This window comes from Hyperoodon ampullatus, assembly GCF_949752795.1.
Source record: "Hyperoodon ampullatus genome assembly, chromosome: X".
NCBI lineage: Eukaryota > Metazoa > Chordata > Mammalia > Artiodactyla > Ziphiidae > Hyperoodon > Hyperoodon ampullatus.
The window spans coordinates 113,126,135-113,150,591 of record NC_136913.1 but is presented as its reverse complement, the minus strand read 5'-3'; the positions used below and the strand labels follow the sequence as shown (position 1 = coordinate 113,150,591).

The 24,457-nt window shown below is 38.6% G+C and overlaps 1 protein-coding gene across 1 annotated transcript in view; it reads right to left on the bottom strand.

Annotated features, from left to right (window-relative positions):
- ARHGAP36 (Rho GTPase activating protein 36) overlaps positions 1–24,457 on the bottom strand; it is a gene marked incomplete at both ends in the record, with an annotated part of 136,122 nt that overhangs the window by 92,616 nt on the left and 19,049 nt on the right. Inside the window, one exon of the mRNA XM_079726952.1 lies at positions 4,960–5,026. Coding sequence (XP_079583078.1) covers positions 4,960–5,026 — 67 coding nt within the window. The remainder of the gene's footprint in view (positions 1–4,959; positions 5,027–24,457) is intronic.

Here is a 24,457-nt window from a genome sequence, read left to right as displayed (position 1 = left end):
AAGGCCCTAAAGAGGCAGTGTGCCTGTTGTGCTCATGGAACGTCAAGGAGGCAAGTATGGCTGCAGCAGAGTAAGAGGGAGAATACAGGGAAATAAAGTTAAAGAGGTAACCAGGAGCTGGATTTTATAGAACCCTATAGACTATTTTAAGGACGCTTATCTATATTTCTGAATGAAATAGGGAATCATAGTGAGGTTTTTGCAACAGAAAAGAAGCACGATCTAACTTAGGACATAAATGCATCATCCTGTTTGCACCAAAATACAGAAACTCAAAATGAATGAAACAAAAATGGACAGAGCTGAAAGAAGAAATAGACAAATCCTTAATTAGAGTTGAGGACTTCAACCTTCTCCTATCAACAACTGGTACAATTATTAGATAAAAAATCATCAAGTATATAAAATATCTGGAAAACAAAATCAACCAGCAGGTTCTAATTGACACGTATAGAACACTTCACCCAGCAATTGCAGAATACATACACATTCTTTTCAAGAGCCAATAGAACATTGGCCAAGATATATCATATCTTGGTATATAAAACAAGCCTCAACAAATTTAAGAGAATTGAAATCATACAGAGCAGTGTTCACTAACCACAGGAGAATCAATCCAGAAATCAATAACCAAAAGATAACAAAAAAATACCCAAACACTTGGAAACTAAACAACACTCTTCTTAATAATCCATGGGTCAAAGAGGAAATCTAAAGGCAAATCAAAAAATACCTTGAACTGAATGGAAATGAAAATACTTCATATAAAAAATTGCAGTAAGCAGCTAAAGTGCTGAGAAAGAAATGTCTAAAACTAACTACTTACATTAGAAATAAGGAAATGTCTTAAATCAATAGTCTAATTTCCTACCTCAAGAAACTAGAAAAATAAAATAAATCCAAAGCAAGGAGAAGAAAGTAAATAATAAATACAAAAAGAGAAATCAATGAAATTGAAAATAAGAAAGCAATAGAGAAAATCAATGAAACAAAAAGCTGTTTCTCTGAAAAGACCAATAAAATCGACAACAATTAACAAGACTGAGAAAGAAAAAAAGAGAAGGTGCAAATTACCAATATCCAGAATAAAACAGGGGGCATCATTACAGTCCCCACAAACATCAAAAGAGAATAAGGGAATACTAAAAATACCTCTATACATATAAATTTGACAACTTAGATGAAATGGATCAACTACTCAAAAAACACAAACTATCAAAACCAAGTTGAAATAGGCAATCCGAATATACCTATAATTATCAAAGAAACTGAATTCATAATTTGAAACCTCCCCTCCCAGAAAAATTCTGTTACTAAACATTTAAAGAAGAATTAACACTGATTTTACACAATCTCCTTCAAAAAATAGAAGGAGGAATCCTTCCCAACTCATTTTATGAAGACAGTATTACCCTGATACCAAAAACCAGGCAAAGACAGTACAAAAAAAAAAAAAAAAAAAGAAAGAAAGAAAGAAAAAAAGAAAAGAAAAAGAAAACCAAAGAACAATATCTCTGATGAACCTTGATATAAAAATCCTGAACATAATATTAGCAAACTGAATCTAAAAATGAATAAAAGGATTATACCCCAATAACAAGTGAGATTTATTCCAGGCATGCAAGGCTAGTTCAATATTTGAAAATCAAATAATATAACTCACCATGTCAATAGGCTAAAGAAGAAAAAGCATATGATTATATAAGTTAATGCATAAAAGACATTTGACAAAATCCTACACCCATTCATGCTAAAAAACTCTTTGAAAAATAGGAATAGAGAGCAAATAACGTATAGATCATTTGCAGGAGAATTGATGTGTTTACTCTTCTAATTGTAGTCTTTTTATCTATGAACACAGTATGTCTCTCAATGTGATATGAGCATGTGCTAAAGAGCATTTACAAAAAACCTACAGCTAACTATACTTAATGATGAAAGACTGAATGCTTCCCTCTAAGGTCAAAAACAAGGCAAGGATATGTACTCTTACCATTCTTATCCAACATAGTACTGGAAGTCATAGCCACTGCCATTAAGGCAAGCAAAAGGAATAAAAGGCCTACAGATTAGGAAGGAAGAAATAAAACTGTCCCTATTTGCAGATGACATGGTGGCCTAAGTAGGAAATCCAAGGGAATCCATTTTTAAAACTGCTAAAACTAATAGGTAGTTCAGCAAAGTCACAGGATACAAGATCAACACACAAAAATCAATCGCACTTCTATATATTAGCAATGAACATGCAGAAACTGAAAATAGAAATACAATACTGCTGGCAGTCACTCCAAGGAAATGCACTTAACGAAAATTGTACAGGATCTGTATGTTGAAAATAACAAAATGATAATGAAACAAATTTTTAAAAGAGCAAAATAAATGGAGGGATATACTGTGCTCATGGATTAGAAGACTCACTAAAGTCAGTTCTACCCAAAATGATTTATAGGTTTAATATAATTCTTATAAAAATCCATGCAAAGTTTTATGTAGACTTAACAAAGCTTATTCTAAAATTTATATGGAAAGGTGCAAGCCCTAGAATAGCTAAAACAATCTTGACCAAAAAAAAAACAAAGTGGGAGGAATAACTCTACTCAACATTATACCTACAGCAATCAAGACTGTGTGCACTGGCAGAGGAATAGACACATAGATCAATGGAACTGAATAGAGAACTCAGAAATAGACCCACCCAAATATGCCCAACTGAGTTTTGACAAAATTTCCAAAATATTTTAAATGGAATAAGGATAAACTTATCAACAAATGATGCTGGAGCCATTGAACATTCATAGGCCAAAAAAAAAAAAAAAACACCAATAGCAACAACAACAAAAAAACCCTTCAATAAACCTCCCACCTTGGGACTTCCCTGATGGTCTAGTGGTTAAGACTGCACGTTCCCAGTACAGGGGACCTGGGGTCGATCCCTGCTCAGGGAAGTAGATCCTGCATGCCGCAACTAAAGAAAAAGATCCCACATGCCGCAACTAAAAGATCCCGCCCGCTGCAACTGAAGATCCCAAGTGCGGCAACTAAGATGCAGCGCAGCTAAATAAATAATTTTCTTAAATAAATAAAAAAATAAACCTCACACCTTATCCCCCACCAAAAAAAAACTCAAAATGGATCATGATCAAGCACAAACACCAGTTACCAATGCCAGGAGAGAACTACAACTTCATAGAAGATAGCAAAGTTCATAGCTATGTCAACCACAAGGATCTTGGTATCGGAGTCTTCAAAGAAAACACAATACAGTCAAGCAGTGGTTGGAACAACACTTTACTTACCTAGACAAGTAAGAGCAAAACTAGCTCCAATAGTGGGTGTTGGTCCCTCTCAGCAACCATGGCAGGGAAATTGGCCTACACACACCCCTCATGTCCCCGCAGGGGACAGATATAGCAATGGGGTCGGCCAGGTGCCATATGATGCACACACTTAAGCAGAAAAAAGGAGTCATATTGAGTCTGAAACAGGGAAACATATTCCCACACAAGGCAATAAGAGTGGCACAGGCTGTGGGGGGTTTCTTATCTTTTGGTTAGGAAGTGTTCTAGGTCCAAGGCTCTGAGTGGGCAAGCCTGGGGAGGGGCGACAGGTCAGCAGTGACTGCTTTCCCAACAATGGACTGAAATGTAAAACTATAAAACTTTCTCTAAACATTAAGAGAGAATCTTCAGGGTCTAGAGCTAAGCAAAGATTTATTAGGCTTGACACCAAAAATGCAATCCATAAAAGGAAAAATTGATAGATTAAACTTCATCGAAATAGAAAAGTTTTGCTCTGCACAGGACTCTGTTAAGAGGATGAATCAACAAGCTGCAAGGTGGGGGAAAATATTTGCAAACCATATATCTGTCAAAGGACAAGTATTGTGAGTACATAAATAACTCTCAAAACTCAACAGTTAAAACAATCAAATTAGAAGACAGGCAAAATACATGAACAGAGATTTCACTGAGGAGGATACATAGATGGTAAATAAGTCCATCAAGAGATGGTCAACATCATCAGCCATTAGGGAAATGCAAAATAAATTGCAATGAAATATCACTACCTACCTATCAGAATGACTAAAATTAAAAATAGTTGACAACGGGCTTCCCTGGTGGCGCAGTGGTTGAGAGTCCGCCTGCCGATGCAGGGGACACAGGTTCCTGCCCCGGTCTGGGAAGATCCCACATGCCGCAGAGCCCCTGGGCCCATGAGCCATGGCCACTGAGCCTGTGCGTCCGGAGCCTGTGCTCCGCAACGGGAGAGGCCACAACAGTGAGAGGCCCGCGTACCGCAAAGAAAAAAAAAATAGTTGACAACACCAAATGCTGCCAAGGATACAGGGAAGTTGGGTCACTCATATACTACTGGTAGGGATGTAAAATGGTATACTCTGGAAAACCGTTTAGTAGTTCCTCAACATGTTAAATATAGAGTTCCCAAAAGACCCTGTGTTATATAAATGAGTCAAAGATGGCCTCAGCGTATTGGCCCTATATTGTTTATTTCTTCAAAGCAGGCCAGCACCCACTCTATCAAAAGCACATCAGTGCCAAGCTCTAATTTTTATACAACCAGATTTTTAGCCATTTTTAGCCTGCTTTGCATATCCCACAAAACTACATCAAACATCTGTTAGCTACAGATTAAAGCCCCCAAGCCACTGTTGTCCTTCAGAGTCCTCTGACCCAGAGAGGCTGCACCATACTGTTGAGCAACATTACCTAGACATGTAAGCTCTATCTCTAATCCTCATCTCCCCTTGAAATCCCCTTGCCATCCACCACTTAATAAAATAAAAAGGGGGAAATTTGGACCCAGAAACAGATGTTCACAGGAGGAAGATGATGTAAATATGGCCATGTGATGACGTAAGTAGATGGGACTGATACAGCTACAAGCCAAGGATTAATGGCCACCACCAGGAGCTAGGAGGAGACAATAAAAGGCTCTTACCAAGAAAGAGTCTCATAGGGAGCATGGCTCTGCCAACACCTTGATTTTGAACTTCTAGCCTCCAGAACTATAAGACAATAGATTCCTGTTGTTTTAAGCAACACGGTTTGTGATACTTTGCTATGGCAGCCCTAGCAAACTAATAATCCATGGAATATCACTCAGCAATAAAAGGAAAGAACTATTGATAAACACAACAACTTGGAGAATTATGCTGAGGAAAAAAAACAACAAAAAAGCCAATTCCAAAACGTTACATGCTGTGTAATTCCCTTTATATATCATTTTTGAATGGACAACATTTTAGAAATTAAGGGCTGATTAATGGTGGCCAGGGTTTAAGGACAGGGCAGAGGAGTAGTGTGGGAGGAACGTGGGTACGTCTATAAAAGGGCAACACAAAGAATCTTTGTAGAAATGTTCTGTATCTTGACTGTGGTGGTGGAGACATGAACCTACATATGTGATAAAACTGTATAGAACTTAATACACACACACAAATAAGTACAACCCAAACTGGGAAAATCAGAATAAAATCAGTGAACTACATGCCAATATCCTGGTTGTGATTCTACACGGTAGGTTTGTAAAATGTTACCATCTGGAGAATTGAGCTAAGTGTCAGTGGGTCTCGCTGAATTGTTTCTTACAACTGCATGTGACCTACAATTACCTCAATAAAATTTTTCAGTTAAAAGAAAATATCTCTTGGTGGTTAAGAACAGATTTTAAATAGAAAGAGCGACAGAAGGGAGAAAGTTAGGAAACTTTTGCAGAAATCCAGGAGAGAAATGGATGTTGGCTTCAAAGAGGAGTATAGCAGTAGGGTTGAAGCAGTATGGAGATGTAGTTGGATTCTGGATATATAGTATTTTGAAGGTAGAACAGAATTTGCTGACAGATGCATGTAGGATGTGAGAGAAAGAGGAGTGTCAAGGATGACTTCAAGGTTTTAAGGTGGAGAAGGCTGTAGGTGGAGAGGGTTTGGCAGTAGAGTTGGGGGAGGGGATTGAGATAGTAAAGCTAGGGGACTACATATCATCAAGGGAATAATTGTAGATAGAGAAAAGGAAAAACTAAGAACTGAGACTTCAAAGAAGGTTCTTAAAGCAGGGACTCAAAAAAGGTATCTCAAAAAGTTTAGGTTATCCAACTATGAAAGTATGGAACATCCAAGTGTGTGGAGTCTGCAGCACACAAGCTGAATATTACTGGGCTAGGATATCTTGAGTTGGGGCATGGGCCTCATGATTTGAGTTTATGTGCCACCCAAGAAACCCAGGAGAAAAGTACCCTCCTTCCCCTACACCCACTTCTCCCAAAAAACCCTCAAATGACACAAAACAAAAACCAGCATGTCCAAAGTGGCTGATTTCAAAATCTGTAAAGAAATCCCTGAGTGGGCAGAGATTCGCTGTGTAAATATTGTGAAGAACTACTTCATTCTGCCACCTGATCTTTCCACTGGGAGCTTGGCTGTTTCCCCCAGATCCAGCCTGTCAGTCTTATGGTTGATACAGACTCCAGGAGATGTGCAATCCTGGCTGCCACCCTCCCCATCATGCTTCTCACCCCATCTGTTGGCTGGTTCTTAATTCTCTGTACTAGTATTAGAAGTTCCCTCTGGGAACCCAATTAGGGCATGCTCACCAAGCAAAACTAATGTGCCCTCTGTAGGAAGTATATACAGCAGTGTTCAACATGTTGGTTTGATGGGACTTGAAGCAGCAAACAGACAGTATTCCCATAATGCCTGTCACTCCGGGACAGAACCATAGGGGGAGTAGAAATAAGGGAGGAAGGGAGAGAGAATGGGGACACTTTGGGACACAGCTGCCACCTACTGCTGCTCTGCCATGCCTAGAAAAGCAATGAAAGCTGAAGGCAATTGCTCAGTTTGTTCAGCCCCTGGTGAGGCCACAATATCTTTAAGCCAGTTAGTTACATAGAGGGTGGTAAGGTTGCTCAGTCTGGAGAAGCGAAGCATGGAAAGAGTTAGGGAGGAGACAGGAGCTATTTTCAGTTTTGAGGAACATGGCTGTCACTGCTGGTGGCCTGGGAATGAGGGAGAAAACTGGTTTTCTGCATTGTGGCTTCAAACCTCAGACCTAGTAATGTCAGCAGGGTATGGAAGGCAGAGGAAATAGGCTTAGTTGGGGACAAACCTTTCTACAGCCAGAGCCTTCTTGCCTATCAGCCTGCCTCTCCATCCTTGGTATAGGTGGTTGGTGCCTTCTAGGGAATTCCATGATTGAAGACATGAGGGAGGAGGTGCAGAGGACCAGAATAATCTGGGACAATGGTCAAAAGCACAGATTCTCAAGTCCCACTCCAGACCTCCTGAAAAAGATTCTCTGTAGGAGGGCTCTGGATATCTGTATTTTTTTTTTTTTGGTACGCGGGCCTCTCACTACTGCGGCCTCTCCCGCTGCGGAGCACAGGCTCTGGACGCGCAGGCTCAGCGGTCATGGCTCATGGGCCCAGCCGCTCCGCGGCATGTGGGATCTTCCCGGACCAGGGCACGAACCCGTGTCCCCTGCATCAGCAGGCGGACTCTCAACAACTGCGCCACCAGGGAAGCCCCAGAAAGGTTTTTTAAGATGTCAAAATGTCATAATATACTTTCTTCTCTTCAGCTCCAGAAAATGACTTTGGAAAAGAAGCTGATTAGTTTGTGTGGAGGGAAGTTTTGACTATAATTTCTTCAAATATTTTCTCAGGTCTTTTCTCCCTCTCTTCTCCTTCTGGGGCCCCCTATAATGCGAATATTGTTGTGTTTAATGTTGTCACAGAGGTCTCTTAGGCTCTCTTCATTTCTTTTCATTCTTTTTTCTTTATTCTGTTCTGTGGCAGTGAATTCCACCATTCTGTCTTCCAGGTCACTTATCTGTTCTTTTGCCTCAGTTATTCTGCTACTGATTCCTTCTAGTGTATTTTTCATTTCAGTTATTGTATTGTTCATCTGTTTGTTTGTTCTTTAATTCTTCTAGGTCTTTGTTAAATATTTCTTGCATCTTCTCAATCTTAGCCTCCATTCTTTTTCCAAGGTCCTGGATCATCTTCACTATCATTATTCTGAATTCTTTTTCTGGAAGCTTGCCTATCTCCACTTCATTTAGTTGTTTTTCTGGGGTTTTATCTTCTTCCTTCATCTGGTACATAGCCCTCTGCCTTTTCATCTTGTCTACCTTTCTGTGAATGTGGTTTTTGTTCCACAGGCTGAAGGATTGTAGTTCTTCGTGCTTGTCTGTCTACATTTTTTTCCTGAATATGGGTCACAGTTTTCTGTTTCTTTGTATATATAATAATTTTTTTGTTGAAAACTGGGCATTTTAGAGAATATTGTAGCAACTCTAAAATTAACCTCCTTCTGGGGCTTGTTGTTGTTTGTTTGTTTATTTATTTAGTGACTTGGCTGGACTAATTCTGAGAAGGTATTTCCCCTGTAGCGGATAGCCTCAAATGTTTCCGCTGAGATTTTTTTTTCCATTTTTATTTTTAAGTCTGGCTTCCTAGGGGTTGCTCTTGAGTCAGCATCACTTAGTGGTTAAGCCATCAATTAGTCAAAAGTTTTACATAAGTCCCTAGATCCAGTGAAGTTTTCATCCTTTACTGTTGGATCTGTGTGTGGCTTGGAGACTGCTTTCACAGTTTGGGAGAAAACCAATCAGTCAGGGATTTTTATTTTGGAAGCACTTTCTCTAGTCATCCCTAATAAAGTGCAGCCTTGAGCATAGAGAAGTCTTCCAGACCACAGGGGATGAGTGTGATCTTAACAGGACTCTATTAGACTATCTCTTTTCCTGATATACCTGTAAAACTTATGTCTGGTCTCCTTCTATTGGTATCACCAAGCTGTTACCCTCCTCTGATTGCTAGCCACTGTGAGTTTTATAGTGTTAAACAACACCCCGGGGGCATGAATTCCTCCACTCTCTGATCCAAATGAAATCTATTCTCTTTGGCTGGGCCAGATCTGCCAGTCTTTGCAGTTTGTCCTACGACTCCTCTCAGGGAGAACCTCAGTGCTATGACATACAAGGATTTGGGGGACACTGTTTTTCAATGATAATCCACCCAGATCCTCCCTATAGAGCAGGTGCTGTGATTTGATGAAAGAGGCACCACCAACTGGTTGCTGTCGTCCACCCAATATAGATTTCTGCAGCACAGAGATGGGAGACTTTGGATATTCACCAGATTCCACCACCTTTCCAGTATAGATGTTCCAGACCAGGAAACTGGGGAAGATACAGGTTGTTTACAAGGCTGTATCTGAGTCAGTCCAGTCTGCCCAGCGTGGCTGGAGTAGTTTTTCTACAGATGGAACTGAGGGAGGGATGGGTACAGCTCAGCTGCCATGGCTTGCCACTGTTCTTGCAAGTTTCAATCAAATTTGTTGAATCAGCGTCTCTCAATTTTGTGTAAACCTGTTGGTCAATCTCCAGAGACTTTAAAAGGTTTCCTTTGATAATTTTGACCAGTTTCATAGATGTTTTCTGGAGGAGAGGATTCCCTCACACCAGAAAGGGGATTGTGTGAAATTTTTCTCTAAGCCTGAGATCAAAACCATAGCTGCAGATGATTGACAACCAGAACTAAGGCTGGGTAAGTAGTTCGGTGAGAAAATAAAACCACCATTATTAGGACACATGCAAAATATTTGTGCTATAGCCATCCTTGAACTGAGTTTAGGCCTATTTTATCTTTATAGATGTTACAAATGTTTATGCTGATAGACTCATAATCTGTCAGACTTGCATAGCACCTGCCTTCTGGGAAGCATGATGCTTTCTTTGGGTTCATTCTGCCACCCTTACTGGAGCCAGCAAATGTACATTCTGACGCAGTACAAGTCAGCACTAGGAGGAGGAAAGGCCCTTGGAGTTTCCCCCGGTCTAATGGAACAGCCAAGACACATGTCAAAAAAACAAAAACAAACAAAAAACCCCACTTTGCATGGAAGAGGTGAAGGAGGCAACACAGTAAGGCAAAAAATGAGGCCAAATCCTAGTTTGGCCTTTTAAAATTTGTGGCCTTGGGCAAGTCATTTAACCCCACAATTTCTTCACCTTGTTCTCATCTTTAAAATGGGGATATTGCTGCTTATTTCACAGTGTCCCTAAAATAATTGAATAACCTACCCCCTGCTTAACTCCTAAACCTACCTCAGAGCTAACAACCCTTTTTGCTTGATACACTCAAGCCACACTGATATCTTTACGTTTCTTGAAAGTACCAAGTCCTTGCCTGCTTTGGGGTCTTTGCACAGTATATTCTCTCTGTCTGAAGTGGATTTTTACCAAGTCTTCATAAGATCAGCTCTCCTCTCATCATTTAGGTCACAGCTTAAACAACACCTCCACAGAGTGGCCTACCCTGACAATGAAATCTAAAACAAAACAAAACAAAACCAAAAAATCCCTGGCTGCTTTCCCAGTCCAGTCACTCTACTGCATTATTTTATTTCCTTCATAATGCTTACAAATACCTGAACATAGAAGCAATATACTTCGTGGCATACTGCCAAATTGCCTGGATTTGGATCCTGGCTCTACCACTTTCTAGCTCTGTGAGTTTGGGCAAGTTATTTAATCACTCTGAGCCTCAGTTTATTCATCTGTAAAATAGGAATAATAATAGAATCTACCTTACACTGTTACTGTGAGGACTAGATGAGTTAATTCAGGTAAAATGTTCAGCACAGTATCTGGCATTTGGTAAGACTCTCTCTCATTGTTAACTATTTTGGTAGCCAGCCTCCAAAGTGGCTCTCCAATGCTCCCCACCTCCTGGTATTCAGAGGAGGGTTTGTCTGTGTGATAAGGCAGAAGTGATGGTGTGTCAGTTCTGAGATTAGGTTATAAAAGATCTCATCTTCCATCTTGGACACTCTCACTCAGTTCTGCTCTCTGTCTCTCTCAGATCACTCACTCTGGGAGAAGGAAACAACCTTCCATGTCAAATAGCCTCATAGAGAATTCCACGGGGCATGACAAAACATAGAGGACTCTGGTCAACAGCTGAAGAGGAATTGAGGCCTTCCCACAAATACATGAGCAAGCTTGGTGGCAAATTCTCAATCTCTCGTTGACAACTTGACTGCAATCTTATGAAAGATCCTGAACCAGAACTATCCAGTTAAGTCTCTCCTGGATTCCTGACTCTCAGAAACCATATGAAATAATATTTGTTGCTTTAAGTCATTAGGTTTTAGAGTAATTTGTTATGTAACAATAGTTAACTAATGTAGCTATTAAATTATCTTGTTGGTCTACCTGATTATTATCAGTCCTCTCTTCTCTACTCTATCCCCAGACCCTTTTAGTGGACTGCTGAGTTTAGAGTGAGCACAAGCACTTTATGTGGTGAGTAAACTTCAACGTTTCATGAGAGGGCTTGAATAGCCCTTGTTTTGTTATTACTATACTGTTTCTGGTGTCATGGAAAGAGCACTGGGCTAGGAATGGAAAGTATTTTTACTAGATACCTGAGTGGACTTGGATAAGTTATTTCACACCCCTGAATATTCTCATCTCTCACATGGGGAAAATAATACCTGCCATACACACCTGTAAGGGTAGTTACAAAGATTAAATGAAATAATTGATGGGAAACCCAATAAAAGAATAAGCAGTGTCAGGACAATATCAAATCCCCTCTAACAATTGTTGTTGTTGCTGTTGTTGTTGTTGTTGTTCATAGCTAGGGGGAAAACATCTTCTGAATTAAAAAAAATATTATTAATTTCTACAGTGATATGTGGAATTAAAGACTCTTAGGTAGTTATATTATACCAGTGTGTTTCATTCAGCCTCCAATATGGCAGTTCCTTAAGTAGCAATCTTTCTGTCAAAGCAAAAATTTTCCCCTAACGAACCAAGACATGATTTTCTTTCAAGGATTGTAATTCCCCCCCGCATCATATTAATTCCCTTCACTCTTAGTCCGATTTTACAATTCCTTCTTGCCAGGAAACAGCTCAGTATTGAAATAGTTTCCTCACCTTTTGAGCAATTTCCTCTTTTTTTAAAATAAATTTATTTATATTTTATTTTTGGCTGCATTGGGTCTTTGTTGCTGTGCATGGGCTTTCTCTAGCTGCAGGGAGCAAGGGCTACTCTTCGTTGCAGTGTGAAGGCTTCTCATTGCAGTGGATTTTCTTGTTGCAGAGCATGGGCTCTAGGCGCACAGGCTTCAGTAGTTGCGCTCGTGGGCTCAGTAGTTGTGGCACACGGGCTCAGTAGTTGTGGCCTGCAGGCTCTAGAGCACAGGCTCAGTAGTTGTGGCGCACAGGCTTAGTTGCTCCGCAGCATGTGGGATCTTCCGAGACCAGGGCTCAAACTTGTGTCCCCTGCATTGGCAGGCGGATTCTTAACCACTGCACAACCGGGGAAGCCCGAGCAACTTCCTCTTTGAGCAAATAACTGCTCAAATAATAATGGCCCAAATAATAACTGCCCAAATAAATCCAAATAACTGTAAATAATTGACACTTTTCTTTAATGCCCTGGGGGCCTCATTCCCAGGCCTGCTGAGTGATGCTCTTCCATTAAAGTACACGCTTTAGGGACCGATTGAATAACCTATTTCTATCCACACAAGGAAAATTATGCAGCTGTAAAAAGGAATGAAAAATCTTTCTAAGTACTGCCACTAAATGATCTCCAGGACCTAGTGTTTGGTTTTTAAAAAGTGCAGAATAATGTATAGGGTATGCTACATTTTATCTGAGAAAGAGGGAGAACAGGAATGTGTATTTATATCTATATTTTAAAACAATATTAGAAAGATAAGCTAAAAATAATAAAGTTGGCTACCTATAAGAGGAGCAGGAGAACAGGATGAAAAGAACAGCTAATCTTACATAAATTTATCTTATTTTGTATATTTGTCTTTGGAACCATGTAGCTGTTTTACAAATTATTTTTAAAATTAAATAAATCAAAATATCAAAGTAATCACTAAAAATTAAAACACAAAATGAAACTGATGAACCTAACATTGTATTGAGATGATGACCTAACCTTAATCACAGAGAGAGGAATTATTTCAAGTGAATTTAAAACAATAATTATGACTAGTAAGTTATACCTTAGGAACAAAACTAGCTGCAAACAAATCTTAAAGTGTTATCAATAACCATACTGTTAGTAAAGTATTGGAATTGTTATGAAACTATAAAATATTTTAGAATAAAACAAACCATTTTACTAATGTCATTGGGAACCAAGATTTTCAACATTTGAGAAAAGAGATACAGATATAAAATAGAACAAGAAAAAATTCTATAATCCTATATTTAAATTAGAAATATTAGTATGAATTCATAATACAGTTTTTCTTAACAAATATTTAATTCATAGCTCTGATCATAGAAAAAGCCTAGAACATATGAACATAGTAGCAAATTAACCACCACAGCATACAGACTGTGGTCTCTAAATGCTTCTTAATTTCATCCATTTTGGTGTGTGTGTAGTAATATATCATTACGATTTTAATTTAATGACTAATGCTGGTGAGCATCATTATTAGCCATAGAGTATCCAAGAATATCCATTGGTGGATACTCTTCTGTGAAACGTCTAAGTATTAAGTCCACCTTTGATCAGGTTGTTTATTTTTATTATTGGTTTGTAAGAGTTCTTTAAATGTCTGGATGTGAACCATTTGTCAGTCACATATTTTGCACATATATTTTCCAGTACAGTGGTTTGTCTTATCATTTTCTTAATAAAGTCTTTTGATGTCTTGACATTTTTGAATTTTACAAAATACAGATATCACTTTTTTCTTTTCTTTTTAGTGATTTATGTATTTGATTTATTTTAACATCTTTATTGGAGTATAATTGCTTTACAGTGGTGTGTTAGTTTCTGCTTTATAACAAAGTGAATCAGTTATACATATACATATATCCCCATATCTCCTCCCTCTTGCATCTCCCTCCCACCCTCCCTATCCCACCCCTCTAGGTGGTCACAAAGCACCAAGCTGATCTCCCTATGCTATGCGGCTGCTTCCCACTAGCTATCGGTTTTACATTTGGTAGTGTATATATGTCCATGCCACTCTCTCACTTTATCCCAGCTTACCCTTCCCCATCCCCGTGTCCTCAAGTCCATTCTCTACATCTGCGTCTTTAATCCTGTCCTGCCCCTAGGTTCTTCAAAACCATTTTTTTTTAGATTCCATATATATGTGTTAGCATATGGTATTTGTTTTTCTCTTTCTGATTTACTTCATTCTGTATGACAGACTCTAGGTCCATCCACTTCACTACAAATAACTCAATTTTGTTTCTTTTTATGGCAGAGTAATGTTCCATTGTATAAATGTGCCGCATCTTCTTTATCCATTCATATGTCGATGGACACTTAGGTTGCTTCCATGTCCTGGCTATTGTAAATAGTGTGCAGCATTATTTTATTTTATTTTATTTTTTTTTTTATTTATTTTTTTTGTGTGTGGTATGCGGGCCTCTCACTGTTGTGGCCTCTCCCGTTGCGGAGCACAGGCTCCGGATGCGCAGGCTCAGCAGCCATGGCTCACGGGCCCAGCCGCTCCGCGGCATATGGGATCCTCCCAGACCGGGACACGAACCCGTATCCCCTGCATCGGCAGGCGGACTCTCAACCACTGCGCCACCAGGGAGGCCCGCAGCATTATTTTAGATACTAAAATCAGATAGTGTAAGTTCTCCTACTTTAATCTTTTTCAAGATTATTTTGGCTATCCTAGCCAAGATGCATTTCTATATAAATTTTAGAAACAGCCTATCAATTTTTACCAAAAAAAACCCAGCTGAAGTTTCAATCAGAATTCCATTGAAAGTAGAGATCAATTTGTGGAGAATTCAAATCTTAAAAATATTGAGTCTTCTAAGTAGTGAACATGTTATATCCCTCAATTTGTTTAGGTCTTCAATATTTTGAGTATTCAGTGTAGGAGACCTACACATTTTTCATTAAATATATGCCTATTTTTGATGCTTTTGTAAATATTTTTTACTTTTCATATTCCAATTATTTGTTGCAAGAATACGATCGGTTTTCATATATTGTCCTTCATGTTTCTATTTTTTGAAGATTCCTTAGGATTTATATGTAAATAATCATGTTGATTATGGGAAAAATCAGTTTAACTTTCCTTCTTCTCAATCTTTGTGCTTTTTATTTATTTTTATTTCTGTATTGCATTTATTACGGTCTCCAGTATAATGCTGAATAGAAATGGTAAGAGCAGATGTTTTTACCTTCTTCCTAACTTTAAAGGGAGAGCACTTAGTATTTTACTGCTAAGAATTATGTTAGCTGTTGGTTTTTCTAGATACCTTTTATCAGGCTGAAGAAGTTCCTTAGTCTGCTGAGATTTTCCTTTTAATTCTGAGTTGATGTTGAGTATTGCCAAATTTTTCTGCTTTGTTGTGATTATCATATGGTTTTCTAATCTTTATTCTGTTAATCTTATGAATTAACTTGATAGATTTTTTGAATATGAAATAAAACTTTGATTCTTGAGGTAATCACTAATTGTTTATGATGCATTATCCGTGTTATATATTGCTGGATTCAAATTGTTAATATATATTAAAGATTTTTGTGTCTATGCTCATAAAGGATATTGGTTTGTAATTTGCTTTTCTTGTAATGTTCTTGTCAGGTCAAGGCTGGGTACATAATTTGTGGGACCTACTGCAAAATGAAAATGCAGGGACCCTTGTTCAAAAACCAGAGAAAAAGTGCTGTTAAAGGTACAAAAATATCAATGTTTTCCCTTAAGATATTTTATTATATATAAAATATAATAGTAGTAACAATCACACATGAATAACAATACAAATTTATAAATTGCAAAAAACTGTGTCATAATTTTATATAATACAATAAATAATATTTTATTAATGTGATATCGTGATTGGTCATAAGGTTTTTCTGGCTCACTCTGCAAAGTCATTTATTGGATACTCAAAATTTATCCTTTTAGCAATCTCATTTTCAATTGTCATAATGAAAGCAACATATATTTATAGGCTGTGATAATATTGGAATACATTTCTGATAAATAATACTGAAAAATAAATTGTGTTATACCTAGAGCTGATGATTCTTGCAGAACAATTTTTCTATAAAGATCTAATTCTTCACACAAATCAGTTTTCTGTAAGTGTGAATTTAATTTTCAATGCAAATTTGTACAACAGTGTGTTGAGAACTCTAAAAATGGCCCCTAAAATGTCTTGGCCTAATCCCTGGAACCTGTATATATGAAGAGATACAACTCTTGTGATTGTTATATTATATGGTACAGTTGACCTTTATTCAGGTGAGCCTAGCCAAATCACATGAGTACGTTTAAGTGCATATTTTCTCCAGCTGGTAACAGAAAGGGAAGTCAAAGAGATTTGAAGCATACGGAGGATTTGAAATGAGAGTTCCTGCTGCCAGTTCTGAGGTAGTAAGAGGACATGTAAGAAGTTAACTTTTTCCCCAGGTAGAAACAAGTCAGTAACTCCTGCCCACACTGATGCAGGGAGGCGCGGGAAGAGGAGAGAGGTTGGTGATAATCAAGTTCCAACTCCTAGAGTGGAGAATCTACATAAATTATGTGTAATTCCTTTGTAAGGATTATTTTTCTCTATTCCTCCATTAATTTATTTATTCAATCATTTATTTATACCATTAAGGACCCATAAATATTTATTTTATATTTCAGGTTATAATCCAGTACTATGTTATTTATACTTTTGTTCAGATTTTTCCATATTTGGCCATTGGGAGCTCTTTCAGATTGACTCCCATGTGCCTTTGACATGCCCCACCATTTTTTTTTTTAGCACTTCCTTACTTTTTAATACTACAAGGTGCTCCAGGCTCATCTTGTATTTTCCCTGAATAATTTTTTCAAATAGTGAATTAAACACATTCACATTTATTGATATGACTAACAGGTTTACTTTCAACTCTGTCATGCTCTTTTAGTTTAAATTTAATGTGTGTATCAGTCAGGGTTAATCCGGACAAGTAGTGTAAGTAGGATGTGTGTGTGCATGCATTCTTTTGTGTCTCTGTAGGTGTGTATGTGGAGAGAGATTTATTATAGGAATTGGCTTATTTTGCTGTGGGGGTGGCTAAGGAAGCCTGAAATCCATAGTCATAAAGCGAAGATCACGGGCAGGCCCAGACTCTACAGGCACAAGCCAAAGCTGTCATCCACAGGCAAAATTTCTTCTGTCTTTTGGAGAAAATTCAGCCTTGCTTTTAAGGCCTCTCAGTTGATTGAGTCAGGCCCATTCAGATTATCCAGGATAATCTCCCTTACTTAAAGTCAATAATTAGGGGCTTTAATTGCATCTGCAAGATTTTATTTTACAGCAACACATAGTTTTTGAATAACTGGGGGCTGTAGCCCAGCTAAATGGACACATTGCAAGAGCAATCATGCTGTATGCTATCACATATACTGTGTTTTTCTACGTGGTCTCTCTTTTTTCTTTCTATTTAGGTAAATTTGTAGTTGTGTTCCAGTGGTTACCATTATATTACTACCTTTTTATAATACCTGTATCCTCCTATTACCTGATTTCTCCAAATCAATCTTTATTTGATATCATTCTATACCCATATATTCCCTATGCAACAATAAAATAGAACTAATCTTTAAGAGTACAATTAAAAGAAAAAAACCATAAATAAAAGGAGACCTGGATCTTCACACAGATATGGCTCACCATGTACCTGGGAAAACTGACCCAGTGAACACCAAGAAAAATCCCAGTGCAACTCTTACACTTTAAAGGTAAAGAAATAATCCTTAGAGCCTCTTGGCAAAAAGTGAAGTAAGTTCAAATGAATGAAAATCAGCTTAGCATCAGACTTCTCAATAGCAACATGGAAAACAAGACAACAAAAGAGTTGCATTTTCAAGAAACTCAAGAAAACACACTATGAGCCAAGGATTTTACATCCAGCCAAGCTGTCCTTCAATTACCAATTACAATTTAACCACCATTTCTATGGTGATTTTCAATTACAATTTGATCATTTCTACGATATCTTCAATTACTTTCCTGAATTCAGTCAACTCTTATTTCACATCTTTCTGTTTGTATGTCCACTTGATATATATAGTTTTTATATATCAATTACACCTCAATAAAGCTTTTAAAATAAAAATATTTTAAATAAACATACATTAAAAACAAAAATATTTTAAATAAATAAAAGTTAAAAGCTGTACGAAAAATTTTTTTTGGTGAATGTCTAATTTAAAGTATTTTTTACTGTTTTGCATCTATGCTCATCAGTGATATTGGCCTGTAGTTTTCTTGTTTTGTGACATCTTTGTCTTGTTTTGGTATCAGGGTGATGGTGGCCTCATAGAATGAGTTTGGGAGTGTTCCTCCCTCTGCTATACTGTGGAAGAGTTTGAGAAGGGTGGTTGTTAGCTCTTCTCTAAATGTTTGATAGAATTCGCCTGTGAAGCCATCTGGTTCTGGGCTTTTGTTTGTTGGAAGATTTTTAATCACAGTTTCAATTTCAGTGCTTGAGATTGGTCTGCTCATATTTTCTATTTCTTCCTGGTTCAGTCTCGGAAGGTTGTGCTTTTCTAAGAATGTGTCCATTTCTTCCAGGTTGTCCATTTTATTGGCATAGAGGTGCTTGTAGTAATCTCTCATGATCCTTTGTATTTCTGCAGTGTCAGTTGTTACTTCTCCTTTTTCATTTCTAATTCTATTGATTGGAGTCTTCTCCCTTTTTTTCTTGATGAGTCTGGTTAATGGTTTATCAATTTTGTTTATCTTCTCAAAGAACCTGCTTTTAGTTTAATTGATCTTTGCTATTGTTTCCTTCATTTCTTTTTCATTTATTTCTAACCTGACATTTATGGTTTCTTTCCTTCTGCTAACTTGGGGTTTTTTTTGTTCTTCTTTCTCTAATTGCTTTAGGTGTAAGGTTAGGTTGTTTATTTGAGATGTTTCTTGTTTCTTGAGGTAGGATTGTATTGCTATAAACTTCCTTCTTAGAACTGTTTTTGCTGCATCCCATAGGTTTTGGGTCATCGTGTTTTCATTGTCATTTGTTTCTAGGTATTTTTTTATTTCCTCTTTGATTCCTTCAGTGATCTCTTTGTTATTTAGTAGTGTATTGTTTAGTCTCCATGTGTTTGTATTTTTTACAGATTTTTCTCCTGTAATTGGTATCTAGTCCCATAGCGTTGTGCTCAGAAAGGATACTTGATACGATTTCAATTTTCTTAAATTTACCAAGGCTTGATTTGTTACCCAAGCACTTGAGAAGAAAGTGTATTCTATTGTTTTTGGATGGAATGTCCTATAAATATCAATTAAGTCCATCTTGTTAAATGTATCTTTTAAAGCTTGTGTTTCCTTATTTATTTTCATTTTGGATGATCTGTCCATTGGTGAAAGTGGGGTGTTAAAGTCCCCTACTAAGACTGTGTCACTGTCGATTTCCCCTTTTATGGCTGTTAGCATTTGCCTTATGTATTGAGGTGCTACTACGTTGGGTGCATAAATATTTACAATTGTTGTATCTTCTTCTTGGATTGATCCCTTGATCATTATGTAGTGTCCTTGTTTGTCTCTTGTAATAGTCTTCATTTTAAAGTCCATTCTGTCTGATATGAGAATCGCTACTCCAGCTTTCTTTTAATTTCCATTTGCATGGAATCTTTTTCCATCCCTTCACTTTCAGTCTGTATATGTCCCTACGTCTGAAGTGGGTCTCTTGTTGACAGCATATATACGGGTCTTGTTTTTGTATCCATTCAGCCAGTCTACGTCTTTCGGTTGGAGCATTTAATCCATTCACATTTAAGGTAGTTATCGATATGTATGTTCCTATTACCATTTTCTTAATTGTTTTGGGTTTGTTATTGTAGGTCTTTTCCTTCTCTTGTGTTTCCTGCCTAGAGAAGTTCTTTTAGCATTTGTTGTAAAGCTGGTTTGGTGGTGCTGAATTCTCTTAGGTTTTGCTTGTCTATAAAGGTTTTAATTTCGCCATCAAATCTGAATGAGATCCTTGCTGGGTAATGTTGGTTGTATGTTTTTCCCTTTCATTACTTTAAATATGTCCTGCCACTCCCTTCTGGCTTGCAGAGCTTCTACTGCGAGATCATCTGTTAACCTTATGGGGGTTCCCTTGTATGTTATTTGTTGTTTTTCCCTTGCTGCTTTTAATATTTTTTCTTTGCATTTAATTTTTGATAAATTAATATGTGTCTTGGTGTGTTTCTCCTTGGATTTATCCTATATGGGACTCTCTGCACTTCCTGGACTTGATTGACTATTTCCTTACCCATATTAGGGAAGTTTTCAACTATAATCTCTTCAAATATTTTCTCAGTCCCTTTCTTTTTCTCTTCTTCTTCTGGGACCCCTATAATTCAAATGTTGGTGTGTTTAATGTTGTCTCAGAGGTCTCTGAGACTGTCCTCAATTCTTTTCACTCTTTTTTCTTTATTTGGCTCTGCGGTAGTTATTTCCACTATACATTCCAGTCACTTATCCGTTCTTCTGTCTCAGTTATTCAGCTGTTGATTCCTTCTAGAGAATTTTTAATTTCATTTATTGTGTTGTTCATCGTTGCTTGTTTCCTCTTTAGTTCTTCTAGGTCCTTCTTAAACGTTTCTTGTATTTTCCCCATTCCATTTCCAAGATTTTGGATCATCTTTACTATCAGTACTCTGAATTCTTTTTTCAGGTAGACTGCCTATTTCCTCTTCATTTGTTAGGTCTGGTGGCTTTTTACATTGCTCCTTCATCTGCTGTGTGTTTCTCTGTCTTCTCATTTTGCTAAACTTACTGTGTTTGCGGTCTCCTTTTCCCGGGCTGCAGGTTCATAGTTCCCGTTGTTTTTGGTGTCTGCCCCTCATGGCTAAGGTTGGTTCAGTGGGTTGTTTAGGCTTCCTGGTGGAGGGGACTAGTGCCTCTGTTCTGTTGGATGAGGCTGGATCTTGTCTTTCTGGTGGGCAGGATCGCATCTGGTGGTGTGTTTTGGGGTGTCTGTGACCTTATTATGATTTTTAGTCAGCCTCTCTGCTAATGGGTGGGGTTGTGTTCCTGTCTTGCTAGTTGTTTGGCCTAGGGTGTCCAGCACTGTAGCTTGTTGGTCGGTGAGTGGAGCTGTGTCTTAGCGTTGAGGTGGAGATCTCTGGGAGAGCTTTTGCCATTTGATATTACGTGGAGTGGAGCCGGGAGGTCTCTGGTGGACTACTGTCCTGAACTTGGCTCTCCCACCTCAGAGGCACACCCAGCCGGAGCACCAAGACCCTGTCAGCCACACGGTTTCTCTGGAGGGATCGAATCAGCACATGTCCCGGGCGCTGGCTGCACCGGGGCCGTAGTGCAGCAGCACCGGATCTGTGTGTGGTCAGCTTGGCCGGCCCCCACCCCCTATTCATTACATCTTGATGTCCACCAGGTGGCAGCAGAGAATGAGAGAAGCCCATAATCTCTGAGCAAAACTTCCTAAAGACTTTTTATTTATTTATTTTTTAACATGTTTATTGGAGTATAATTGCTTTACAGTGTTGTGTTAGTTTCTGCTGTATAACAAAGTGAATCAGCTATGTGTATACATATATCCCCATATCCCCTTCATCTTGCTTCTCCCTCCTACCCTCCCTATCCCACCCCACTAAGGTGGTCACAAAGCATGGATCTGATCTCCTGCAGCGATGCAGCTGCTTCCCACTAGCTATCTATTTTACATTTGAATTCTACGGGCGTTTCCTGGAGAACCACCCAAGACTTTTATGGGAGGAGAGATTTTGTTTTTTGTTTGTTTAAAGCCTGCCCCAAAGTACACTGCATGGACCGTCTTAGCCCATAAGTCAGGTTACAGCCCTGCACATTATTTTCATTCATGTATTTCTACCTACCCTCACCCTTCCTTTCAAGCATCTGGGCCAGGAGGCCTTTCTTTTAAGACAAAGTGTCCCCCTGACACACTTTCAAAAGGCTCTCTAAATCTTCTAAATCCCTTTGGCTTCGAGGCAGCCTCTCTGCCTGCATTTCCAATCTCTCCCTGTTTTCTCAGTCACTAGCTGGTACTTCCTGGAAGATGTCCCATTGAAGACATTTCTATGAGGTTGGGAGGGCAGAAGGGAGTATTAGTTAGCTACGGTTGGCTAGATTTACAAGGCGCCTTGACTCTGGAATCCTCAAAATTCTAGACTTTGGGCATTTTATCTTATACAGTAGAACATTATTGGAATAAAATGTTATCCGAAGATAAGGCAGATAATGAGTGAGGTTCAAAGTGGAGGGAGAGAATTAAGAAGAGAAGAGCTCTGAGGAAAAGAGGTGGATAGAGAGTGCATAATATACATCAGTTTCCACAACTGTAAAATGGGGAAAATAACAGTTGCTATCACATAAGGTTATCATAATGAATAAAAGAGTTATTCCTGTAAAAACACTTGTGAAACCACCTGGCATGTAGAAAGCGCTATCTTTCATTTATATAATTGTAAGACTACAATTATCTTATTATTACCAGTCCTTCGTCACACTGAAGCCCTCCAGAGTGGGTGCTTTAGGAGACTAACCCTTTCCTGGTTCTCAGTCACTTCAGTGACTCCAGATTCTTACCACCCTGAATTCTTTCTGACACACCACAGGATCTGTGACATCCTCCTCTAAGATGTCCTTGTTGATTAACCCCCACTTTTAGCTAAAATCAGTGAGCACCAAGGGGGTTGGTGATGAATCAGCAGAGAGGTATCTCAAAGAGCCAACATACGGCGTATTTGTGGGACCAGCACACTGGTGGATATCAGAGTGAACAATTTTTAGCACCAACAAGACAGCTAGGGCTTTCTCCCCAATTCGATTTCCCCTCTTCTTTCCTCACAGTAGCTCTAGCCATTGGACTCTGCAGTAGCCTCCCAAGCTGGCCTGAGTGATTATTTCCTCACCCAACCACACTATGTCATCATGCGCTGTTTTCTGTGATTCGATGGCTGTTTATTTCTAGGAGGATGGGAAACAAAATGTTTGAGGTCATATAGTGCAAACCATTATTTTATAGAAAAGGCTTCAACCCAGAGATGGGAGTGGAGTTGCTTAAAGTCAGAATGCTAGCATGTTTAGATCTTCCAAAAATTCTAGGCCCCTTGAGGGCAGGGACCATGATTTCTAATTGATTTCTATTTCTCTCTACATAGCATCTTACATGGTGGAAAGCTAATGATATTGTAAATATCAACTTGTCAAAGTCAGAAGACTTGGGCCGTGAGAAGACATCACTTACTAACTGCATAATCTAAGTTGAGTCAACACACTCCTTAGACTTTGTTTTTACCTCTGTGAAATGGAATTAATTGTCTCTGACTCTTCTTCACAGAACGTGGTAAGAACAAAGTGAGACAATGGGCAGAGAAGTTACTTATAATCTATGAAGTGTCAGCCAAAGTGAGGTACTTAATAGGTCTGAGCTAGGCATAAAGATAATACCAAATATATGGTCTCTAAATGAGTGGAAACCTTCTCCTGCCATAGGGCCACCAGCAGAGTAGCCAGGACTTCAGAAGGCAATGTGTCCAGAGTCTTGGATAACTGCATCTCCCTTTCCTATGTTGGGAAAGCTATACAAGAGCAGCACCCCACCCCTAGTTTTCCTGAGACACAGGACCTATTGTCCCAAACCTACCCTGACTTGCACTCGCATTGTCTGCAACCCCTTTCACCTTTTCAGCTTTCCAGGTTCTTTAAACCCTTCTCAGGGAGTGAAGTTATACGCTACGACCAAAATTCCTGGTCATAGTAGCCCCTCAGGAACTGGCCCCTCCCTACCTCTTCACTATTTACTAGCATGCACTAAGGACAACTGCACTGCACAATTCTGGGCTGAGGGGTGCTGAGAACGATGATGGTTGCCATTATCCTTGTGGTCTAGGTGACTAGTGCCCTCTGGTGCACAACTCTAGGAACACAATGTGACTGGTGCCAGCTGCACGTACTCTCCATTCCCATCTCTATGCCCAACACAGGTTACTTCCTTTGCTTCGAATGTCCTATTCCTCTCCTCTCCACTCATTCAAACCCTCCCCATCCACTGAGGACCTGTTCGACTTCTAACTCCTCCATGAAGCTTTCTCTAGCTCAAGTTGACACCTTCCTTCCATGAACACCTGACATGTGGAAAGTGCTATCCTAATTTATATACAGATAGACCTAGGAGATACTGCAGGTTCAGTTCCAGACCACCGCAATAAAGTGAATATTGCAATAAAGGAAGTCACATGATTTTTTTTGTTTCCCAGTACATATAAAAATTATGTTTACACTAGATTGTAGCCTATTAAGTTTGCAATATGCATATTCATCTAAAAAAACTACATACCTTAATCTTAAAATTTTTTATTGCTAAAAAATTCCAAAACAATTACAATAGTAACATCAAACATCACAGATCACCATAACAAATAAAATAATAATGAAAATGTTTGAAATATTGCAAGAATTACC